This window comes from Rhipicephalus microplus, chromosome X (genome assembly GCF_043290135.1).
Source record: "Rhipicephalus microplus isolate Deutch F79 chromosome X, USDA_Rmic, whole genome shotgun sequence".
NCBI lineage: Eukaryota > Metazoa > Arthropoda > Arachnida > Ixodida > Ixodidae > Rhipicephalus > Rhipicephalus microplus.
Genome location: NC_134710.1, coordinates 287,170,609 through 287,181,948, shown reverse-complemented (window position 1 = coordinate 287,181,948; position 11,340 = coordinate 287,170,609). Strand labels below are relative to the sequence as shown.

The window sequence follows — 11,340 nt, the reverse complement described above, 5'->3', positions numbered from 1 at the left end:
TGTTACTTTGCCGTGTCTGAGAAGCGCGCCCTTTTTTGCAAACAGAGGCTGTGCAACGATTGGAGTGACCTTTGTGCCCCCCGTAACTACAACAGAATCATTCCAGTGAAAGCCGAACGTCAGCCAAGACGTACGATCCTGTCCGCCACGAGATACGGGCACGCGAGTGAGCGCAAACCCACCCCCTCTCCACGGCAAAGTACGCATGGGAGATGAAAGCGCGCGCCGCCACGTCGTGACGATGTGGCGACGCGCGCTCATTGTGTCATCTTGCTGGTAATGCTGAAAACACGACAGGCATCTCGGGGGGGGGGGGTGACCCGATTGATTGATATGTGGGGTTTAAACCACCATATGATTATGAGAGACGCCGTAGTGGAGGGCTCCGGAAATTTCAACCATTTGGGGTTCTTTAACGTGCACCCAAATCTGAGCACACGGGCCTACAACATTTCCGCCTCCATCGGAAATGCAGCCGCCGCCGCCGGGATTCGATCCCGCGACTTGCGGGTCCGCAGCCGAGTACCTCAGCCACTAGACCACCGCGGCGGGGCGGGGGAACCCCGAGATGCCCGTCAACAGCGGTAAGTGGTAGATATAGCTTGACGTTTGAACATTTTATGAGTGCACGGTGGCTCAGTGGTTAACGCCCCGCATTCACGATTCAGAGGTTCCACGTTCGACTCCGCGCACCGGTGTCTTTTTCCTTCTTTCGTTTACACACACACACACACACACACACACACACACACACACACACACACACACACACACACACACACACACATATATATATATATATTATATATACACGGTGACGGCGACGCCGGCGGAAAAATCCAGCGGAGAGTGTCCATATAATTGCTATCGCAATAAAAGATAGTTTCTATCTATCTAGCTGTACTCTGATGTCACGGCACCAGCTTCGCACTCAAAACATCGTGACATTTTCGCGGCCGCTCCATTAGTGACACCAGGGGCCATTTTGAATTTTTCAAGCACTCACCATGTCCGTCGTCGTCGTAGGCCCCCGGCGTGCCGGAACACAGGTGTCGTGCAGATAGCATACAGAACGCGCATATGGTTTAAAAATAGACCCTACTTAGTCCGTCCGTCCATACGTGCCTGCGTCCGTACATCAGTCCTTTATACAAGTCGGTGACTTCAATGTACACCTTAGGACCTAGCGTCGCTCCATCATCAGCATTCACTTCGTGGATCGGCAGTAACTTTTCTTTTTTAGTACCTCCCGTCATCGAAACCAGCTACACTGGTGCGCGACGTCACCAGAATCGATATTGTTACCTGACGTCACAATAGCGCCTATGTTTGTGGGCGCTCCATGAGAAAATTTTCTTTAGTGGAAAAAAAAGGGAAGTATAGCAGCATTCACTGAGTTCCACATTTGCAGAGCCGTCCCGATATCGGGAGATTAGTGAGACGCAGTAAACTAGACTATGAAAATTCGTATTAAGTGGCGTTAACAGGTGTCCTCGATAGATCACGAGCCACCAAACGAAAACTGAAGGAATGCTTTATCATTTTATTGCTCAGTAAAACGGATCAACACTTGACGCAAGTCAGATTTGGTAGATGCAAGGACTTCTGAGGTTGTGGTTCAGGTCGCTGGCCAGGAGCTCCAAGAGCAGGGTTAGTTACCGCCCCGGCAACCGCTAGCACAACCGCTAATACATGGTCACCAAATCTTGCTTCGTATAGCACTGTCAATCAGAGCCTTCTCTTCATTCGTTTATTTACATATGAACCAGGCCAAGCCTGTCGCTAAAGGAGGTCGTAGTCGTCCCTCTGAAAAACATGAAAGAAGAAAATTACATCGTGGAAGCAGAAAAATAGCGGGAGAAGCAAAAGCCCAACGTATCCACGTGGTACCGAGACAATTGTCTGTTTACAGGCGATGAACCCCGTGCTCTCGAAAGCTATCCCCAAATAACATTTCCTGAAACCGACAGAAATGTTATATACATGTGAACATTATGAATTGTGTAAGAGTGTGATTTAGAATTACGTGAAAGTGCCCAAACGTGCACACACACACAAAAAAAAAAGAGGCACGAATTAGAAACGAGCGCGAGCCGTCAAGACAAAACGGAGCTAGTGGACCCCGCAGAAAAACCCGTAATAGATATTTTGCGGACACATTCGACAGTTTCTACCGAATGGTATGCTCTGTTTCGAGCGCTGCAAGGAATGACAAGCACAGTGTCGTGACGTAGGCACTCCAGCCGGGGTTCGACAGGACCATTCCACGCAGTCTGTTCATTCTTTTTAGCAATCAGACGCCGTCGACACCGGCTGCGGAGTAATCTATACAGCTATTCCGCCGATACTTCATTCTTCCCTCCAAGACCTTAATGCGATGCAATACAGGGGTAAAAGAACGAAAAAATGAGAGGAAAAAAAATAAGGGAGTATGTGGGTCAGATCGATGGCCGCAACACAGGTGCGCATGCGCGCCAAAACTATAGCCGCACTACTTCGCAGCGAACCCGTCTGTGCCACGGGCCGTCATCATCAGTTGCCAACAGCGGCGTCCACTTGTTGGTGCGGCCGCCTAGAGTGGGGCTGGCTCTCGGTCGCTGAAAGGGTCCACTCGAAAGAGAATTCCGTTTTATCTTTAATTGCTATGGCCGCGCATCAGTTTCGGAACTGACAGTCAAGGCTCGTTTATTGAACATTGCAGACAGAAATAAATTATGCCGCTTACGCTTTCTTTTTAAAATTGTGAAGAACCTTCTCAAAAGCGATACTCATCAATACTTAACGTATTTTTCTTCAGGTCATTCATCCCGCCACCGTCACTCGCTGAACTTAACCCCTTCCAGCCGAGAATTAATGTCTTTAAGTATTCTTTTTTTTTTCCAAGAACAGTGAATGAATGGAATAGCCTTGAAAGTCATGTTGTCGAGCAAACTGATATTAACAAATTTGAAAGCCTACTTGACTTTTAAACTTTTCTGTCTTGTTGATCACTTGATACGTGTTCTGGTTCTCGGTGTATATTGCACTCGCCGGACAATAATGTGTACTCTTCTTTTTGCAGTGTGTGTTGTTGCAATGCGTGTATCGGTTTCTTCTTTTCTTTTTTGTGCCCTTCGCAAGATCTTATTCACGCGCCACTGTGAATTGGCAATTAGTTCAATCTGGTTTTTTTTTTTGTATGTTATGCGTTCGTTTTGTCTGTTTTATTGTGAAATGTAGCACACGTTTCTTTCCACCCTGCTACGACCCCTTAACTGGGGTCAGCAGTATTATAAATAAATAAAATAAATAAATAAATTCTTCCACACCACGACTGGCATAGCTTGCAACGGCGAAGCGCTTGCGCGTAATTACGGCTAGAACATCATTCTTTCGGAACCTGCACTCGGCGAAACAGATTTTTCTGTTCCACGCACAGTCTTTCTCAAGCGTATACTGGCCGCGCTGCCAACTGTTTATATCCATTAACGTTGGTGCGAACGCTTCTAGCGACGAATGACGTCGTTGGAGTGGGGCATTTCAGAGGGCTCAGTCAACAGCATTACACTGTAAACACGACGCAAATAGATATGCTATACTGCCCCTAGAAGCAGTGGATTTTTGTCTAGCGCAATATTTAAAGGGACACTTAAGAGGCACATGCATTTTTTCGTGTTTTCGAGAGATTGGCTCGACGAAATTTTCGAGAACTTCGAATGTTGATTGATTGATATGTGGGTTTAACGGCCCAAAACCACCATATGATTATGAGAGACACCGTAGCGGAACGCCCCGGAAATTTCGACCACCTGGGGTTCTTTAACGCGCACCCAAATCGGAGTACACAGGCTTACAGCATTTCCGCCTCCATCGTAAATGCAGCCACCGCAGCCGGGATTAAATCCCGCATCCTGCGGAAACTTTAAATGTTAAGTCTATGGCACTAACAGATGATAATGTACACCCACTAGGTACCTTCAAAATCTGTGACGTCACAGTGTTTGGAGCGGGAACTTCAGGATGGTGTCTCCACCTTCTTTTTCTTTTCGCGCGTTTCCTAGCTTATCAAGCGTCATGTTGTAAGAGTGGTGTTTTCTGGATTGTGAAATTGTGCTTTACTAATACGCCAAAAAGCGTTTTAGCCTTTAGAGTCCCTTCAAAAACAGCAACTCTTAAGAGCCTGTAATGTGTCAGGCTCTTAAGAGTTGTAATGTGTAAGGCTCTTAAGAGCCTGTAATGTGTAATGTGTCCTATCCCTTGCACGTGCTTACACACTTTAACAATTTTGCTGGGTCCCTAAAAGTGTAAGTACATGCACCAAAAAAAAAAAGGTCCAATAAACTTCAAACTCCTTTCATTTTTTCGCCCTCGCACGAAGCTGCGCCTCCGGGATCGCTGAAAACGGCCACTGGATCAAATGACACGAGTGATGAGACATAGAAAAAAAGAATCGCCGGAAAATCATCCCCACACCGCACGGCCACAGTTTTTTTTTTTTTTCAGATTAAGTACATACCATGTCGTTGTACTCAGCGACGTGCTTCTTGATGGCCGACGAGTCGGTCCACGTCACGAAGTCCTCCAGCTGGCGGGACACTAAAAACGCGGGATCTGTGATCACGTCAGGTCCGATGCGAACATCTGGCACGTCGTCAAGGGAAGTTCAACATCAGCGTGCGGTCTCCGATTCAGTACGCCTTATACTATATACACAAGCAAGGGCCACACGGGCAAAAACGTGGACTCCTCGCCTGCGTTGTCGCTGCTCGTCCGTTCCAAGAGCAGCTCCGCCACACAGGAACGCCAAGTGCAATCAACGAAACGCAGTGTTCGGTACGAAATAAAGGGTCGGCAGCGCATGCTGCGGATAAGAAGCAAATGGAGAGCCTTGATTGATTGATTTGTGGGGTTTAACGTCCCAAAACCACCATTTGATTATGAGAGACGCCGTAGTGGAGGGCTCCGGAAATTCTGACCACCTGGGGTTCTTTAACGTGCACCCAAATCTGAGCACACGGGCCTACAACATTTCCGCCTCCATCGGAAATGCAGCCGCCGCAGCCGGGAATCGAACCCGCGACCCGCGGGTCAGCAGCCGAGTACCTTAGCCACTAGACCACCACGGCGGGGCCCGCGAATGGAGAGCCTGCGCACGCGGGACTGGCGTGATGTGTGGGAAAATTTCCGAATAATACGAAATGCACGAAGGAGCAAACGATCTTACGGGTGGCAATCGCATAACGTGAGTAGAAAAACGGTCTGCGGCGGCGCGAAAGTGGCCGAAATTTCAAACAGAAGGTCACGCTCCCTCCCTCTCGAGGGAGTCGCGCTTTGAGCGAGAATCAAGGTGCATGCGTGCACAAATGCAGTTACACAAAACGCACTGTTTGTGGTGTAAAACGAGGACACGCTACGCCGCCACCGGAAATCCGCCGCGAAAAAAAAATGGGGGGGGGGGGGGGGTCACCACAAACATGACGCGCACCCTCGGTTCCGGTAGACAAGCAGCGTAGGCGGGAAGGAACGCCGTGTCTCTTTAGACAGTGATGTATAAACTTTAAATGACGCAGAAACAAAAACACGCACTCTGTCTTGGGCAGCATTTGGTAGAGGATAGAATAACAATCGAAAAAAAAAAAACATTAAAAGCCCATGTCATTACGACAATTTCTTCTACCCCGCCCCTGAAGAAACAAAAAAGGGCGGGGGTTATTTCCAAAAGGAGAAAAAAAAAATTACAGCGGAAACCAAGCACTGATGTTCATCATGCGTAGATCATCTCCTAAGGTGCACCCGCATTCGGCTGAACGGCAACTTGGCACTCAGTCAGCGTCGTGACAGCGTGCCAAGCGTCTCAACGCGCTGTTGACAGAACCTACCGTCAGTAAATTGCAAAACAGGGCTAGCTTGCACGCGGGACATTCTCAAAGCCGTTCTCCTATGCCTCGTTAGGCATGGGCCAGTTACAATAACGGGTAGCACATTGCGCTTCCATAGTAGAGGCATATAGCTAGAGTTAAATCTAGCAGCCGGCGCATATTTATGTTAATCCGTTGTAAACATGAACTGCACCGACGGTACTCGCGGTTGTAAAACCACATTCCGTCCTGCAGACGTTAGACATCCGGTAGGAGCAAGGCAGCAAAGGAAGCTCCACACGCATTTAATGCTTCAAAATCCTGAAACGTCGCACTAACGTGATGTAGCCGCAGGTCTGGGGCGAAGTTAAAAGCCATATTTTCCTTCTTTGTCGATGTATTGATCGTGCCCGGCCACCCTTCGAAAGCTTTCGGCACCTAAAGTGACAAACCTCTTTTCAGCACAGCCTCCGTGCTCGGTACCTCTTTGATCAAGCTGCGAAGTCACCTAACCACGTCATCACGCGGCGTTACGTCACGTTATGTCACAAATTTCGGCGATGCATGGCGTCATTGCATGATGTTTTTTTGCATCACTCGCGTTGCCCCGACGCAATAATAATAATAATAATAATAATAATAATAATAATAATAATAATAATAATAATAATAATAATAATAATAAACTGCGATATTGAACTGGCGCTGTTGCTCTTATTTTGTCCGATAATCGAGAGTAACGTGTCAATGTTACACAGCGTTCACCAAGTCTTCAACGGCCACTGTCACCTCTCCTTTTCTGGCCGTTCAGTTAACACTGGCGGTACAACAGTCTGGCGGAAAGGATACGGCCTTGCTCGACAAACTGCGTAGCCATCTTGACGCGCTGCGCCATCTGGTTTCGCACCATGATGACTGGAAGCCTTCTCCTGCAACAGATAAAAAAAAAACAACACCGCACTCGATATAACCACCTAAGTATTCAATCGTTACTACAAGTCACTATATGCCATCCGAGCGCCGACTTTTTCAAAACCAGCCACGTGCGTAGCGTTGCAAGAAATATGTCAATATCCTCAAGATTAGGAAAAAAATGCCACGTTCGCTCAATGTCTATAATTACTTCTTAACTAAGTTTCGTCGCTTTTATGTCGCGGGTAGCTACAATCTGGCGTAACAGAGAAGCGGCATTTATTGCGTTCCAGGCGCGATCAGTTACGACATCACCATCAGATTTCGTTAATGAATATCTCAAATGATGTGCAGCTTTAGCGATTAAAAAAAATGGCTATGCCGTATATAGTGACGCACTACAACTTTCTAATATAGGCAACTGTCCTCGAGTTAACAATGGAATGGATGAGCTTTTGTTAACAATAGCCGCGCCAATGTCATTATTGCTACGATAAAGTATTTCCACCTCGAAATATACAGCGAGTTCATGCGCGAAAACAAGAAGAGCCTGACTGTCATGGTGTTCTTATTATAAATGAATATGTACTCTCTGAAAACGAGGCCACTCATATCTTTGAACTGGACGTTTGAGCACTCTTAATTAATAGGATTCGCTGCAACACGGTGTCGGAAAGCTAGCCTGCAAAACCAAGCCTACGCTGGTACCCCTAAAGACGGTTTCACTTATAAACACAAATGTAATTCTGGGAAGCCAGCCATCTCTCCAGGGACAAATCAAGTCGTTTTATGTCGAAAATCTTATATTGCTTGATGCTGCCACACGCCGCGCGCGTGTTCTGGCAGAGCGTGGACTACCACTAAAGCCCGAAGAAACTATCCACTTGCTGACGGGCACGCACCACGAGCCACATTCAGCAATAATACTGCAATAATACTGAGGTGATAAGCCGTGAGTGAATTAGATACTGAAACTCGAGTTCTGTTGTAACGTATGTCCCTTTAATTAAGGCGCGCCAGTCGGAGCTTGTGCGCGGCAAGAATATGACGAATGGGAAGACCCAGTTTATGCGTCCGAGGTTATATAGATGGTCACGATGTGGAAAGATAACTGGTGGTGAGTGAAATAATAAATCATCGTGAAGTGAAAGATGGCGATGAAGCTAGCAGAAGAGTGACAGGCGGGACACTTAATGGCGAAGAGTTCGGTTGCCTCACTCAGCTTTACTTTTCACCGTGTAAACCGATCAACAGAATGAAAAAAAAAAATTACACAACGTACCTGCAAAATGATGAAGCTGTCACTCTGTCGCATATCTCCAGGTTTTCCTTGATGGAAATGACGCCCAGGCTGTGCCTAAAAGAAGCATCCACAGTAGCATTTTTAGAACGACTGCATCGGCGTTACTATATACAGGTAAAGGCGAGTGAAAACATCACCATAACAAAGAAAGTGGGGGGGGGGGGGTGCGGTTGAAACGCTTTAACAGACAGGCAGCGGAGCACCGGAAAAGTCAACAAACCCGGCTACTGCTTAAAACTAGAGCAGTTTGTTTTCTGACCGCTGAACGACAGACTCGAAACTTTGGTAACAGTGAGTCCCGGTTATGGCGAACTCCGGAGTGGGCTCGGAAAAACAAACGCGTGCGAACGTGCTGCTGCTTCATGGTTGCCTAGACAGGACGGAAACAGCAACAACACCAAAAAGAAGTAATCGCCGCCTCCTGTCAGACGAGAAGGAAACGGTATAACATATGAAGAGAAAAAACAACAACAACTATGAAGCCGATAAAAATAAAGAAAACGAAGACTAAGACTAAAAATGCGGCGTCGTAGTATCATTGGGCAAGATTTCGAATCTATTACACACAGCGTATACAATAATATGACATCGGTACCGTCTTGCCCCTCAAAATGGAACGATAAGTAGTGCTCGCTTATCTGTCTCCGCGGGCACTTAAAGGCCAACTCCGGAGATTTTTTCGAGGTCAATGAATCTCAAAGAAATTCGCTGGGTATGTTTCTTTCCACATTTTTGTCCTTTATGCCAAATCACAGGTTTGAGTGATGCACTGATCGTTTGCAAATGAATTTTAAAAATTGCCTCGAAAAGCTCACTTCACTTGCCAGAATTATTGGCAACACTGTCTGTGTGACGTCATGTTTGGCCTGTCAACGGAAGTGACGCAGCCGATGGCATCGCTACTTTGGCCGCTACAACGTTTATTGTGCTTTCCACGAGGCGACGGCGGCGGTGTTTGGCACGGGTATAGCACGGGAATGCTTTCTTCGTTCCTCTGTGGTGTTTGGACGGTGCTTCGCTGGACTGGCTTTCACAGTTTTCATACTCCGCGCCGGCGGGACCATGCTCCGGCTCTACCAAATAGTACGTCATATGCAGACAGGGTGCTCGGTTGGGTTTCGGTTTCGGTATTGCACATTTTTGCTTATTACAAATCATTTTCAAATTTCCCGAGCATTTCAGCTATTGGGCTCGCAACACGAGTGTCTCAGGAACATAGAAACACCATAACCTTGACATGGTCAAAAAAAAAAAAAAAAATCGCCGGAGTTGGCCTTTAAAAACAACGATAGTTATAGTGCGAGAACAGAATTACGACAAAGAGACAAGAAGGGCACGAGCACTCGTGTCCTTCTTGTCTCTGTCGTCATTCTGTTCTCGCGCTACAACTATCGTCATGTCATACCAACTAGCCAGAACTGCCACAGCACTTCGTAAACATGTAGCGTGTAGTAACCATAAACCTCCCGCAATAAAAACGCCACCTCCCCTCTGCAGAGGTGCTGGCCAACGCCGTAAAGACATATGTCAAACTTTATATATCGTACAACAAACATGTACAGAATACTGGAGTATAGAAACAAAAAAAAAAGTAGAATATAGAATGCCGAATTCAGTGCAGCACCACTTTGCTACCTGTGGAGGCGCAACCTCGGCCCGTTCGATGCACTATAGGCCACAAACACGGACCTACAGGTATATTATTAGTTGCCTAAAGTACCTTCACTACACTTCTGGTAAAAAAAAATTGCTACACACGACACCGCTTTGGTAAAGGCGCAGCACCATCTTTATAGATATAAACATTTTTGCGAATACTCGCTGAAGCAGAAACCCAGCGCATGCAATTTCAACGGATCGTTGCGTTGAACTTAGTTTTATGAAAAACTACAGCAAGAATGACTAAACCATAATTATATGATAACTTACATTTTATATACAACAAACTGCTGTAAAATATGCAGCAAACTATTCTAACACCTCCATTTCGTTTATATTTGGTTTGTATATGACTTTAGCACCAGATTTCACGCATGTAAATGTCATGCTTTTAAAGGCCGCGTCGCAAAGACGTACAACGAGTACTATACTCGGAAAAAGCATGACGTTACTTTCACGATACTCCCAAGAAACATCTTCTTATGAGATTCGAAACGAGGTACAACAAAACTTTGCCGCAAAGAAAAAGTTTCACTAGCCTTGCCCAAGCGACGGCTACGTTTTATACGCAGAAAAACTTCGCGAAGCAGCTGTGGTTTCGCTTGTCTCGTTTTTTTCTTCTTCCTCCTTTTCTTTCCTTTTTGCAAATGTATACAAAGAGAGGACATTGGATCCAGCTGACTGGCGCCGACTCGGCGAAAGGTACAAATTAATCATACTCTGCTGCAGTGCTCTGTTTCTTTCGTTGTTTCGTTGCGGCGACATTGTCTTCGTGTGTCTAGTATCCAGTTTCTTCTGTGTGCGTGCGTGAGTTGCTTTAAATGTTGTACTTTGACCGGGAATACACACAGCGCAGCCCTATAAAGTAAATGTGTACGCACACCTGTGAGGATTTGATTGTATAAGCCTCTCAGACTGCTTACGTTGAACAAAGGAACAGTGCCTGTCGCGGCCAGACGGGTTAGTTTTGGGGCTTTTCTGTTAAAAAGATTGGGTTTTCTTTCCGAGCATTTAAAGTACCGGGTACAAGTTATATGGTATATACTAGCGTATATATGTTACACCAAAAGTGTTCTGCTCTCACAGTAACTTGAGTAAGTACTTAGCATGTGTACAAGTCAGCTGTACACCAGTAATTACTATTTTAGGCGAAACACCATGCCTAACACGGGGCATCCGCGATGGCTGGTTGTTGACCACAAAAATACGGTTCTCGCTGCCGGATTTCCCGCAACCTTTCGAAAAAAGCAAAAAAAAAAAAAAAGCGAGATAACCGACTTTCGAACCACGGTTCTCGGGCTGGCTTTCCCGCATGCCCCAGTGAGGTGCTAGAAAGCCGACTTTTAGACTCAACGATGTCTGAGAAACGAAGTCGGCACGCACGCACACACAGTGTGAGAGGCAGAGAAATGCGCGGGGGCTCACGTTTCGTTCCCGGAAACGAAGCGATAAAAGCGCGAAGCCTGCGAGGAGTCCCACGGATTACAGACACGCGATTCAAACGAAAACGGGTAGTCGACAAATCCATCGGGTTGACCTCAACGCGGGCAGAATGGACGCACACACGCAAGCACTTGGGCCTAAGTGACAAGAAGAGAAAATTATGGTTTACTGCACCATCGCATCTCA

General features: G+C 46.6%; 1 protein-coding gene across 1 annotated transcript in view; it reads right to left on the bottom strand.

The window, feature by feature from the left end:
* Window positions 1–1,523: 1,523 nt before the first annotated feature.
* Window positions 1,524–11,340, bottom strand: part of LOC119161442 (U3 small nucleolar ribonucleoprotein IMP3) — a 45,681-nt gene continuing 35,864 nt past the window's right edge. The window contains exons 3-6 of the mRNA XM_037413911.2: window positions 8,032–8,106; window positions 6,687–6,766; window positions 4,496–4,620; window positions 1,524–1,806 (exon numbers count right to left, since the gene is read on the bottom strand). Of these exons, the coding sequence (XP_037269808.2) occupies window positions 1,783–1,806; window positions 4,496–4,620; window positions 6,687–6,766; window positions 8,032–8,106 (304 nt within the window). The 3' untranslated portion in view covers window positions 1,524–1,782. The remainder of the gene's footprint in view (window positions 1,807–4,495; window positions 4,621–6,686; window positions 6,767–8,031; window positions 8,107–11,340) is intronic.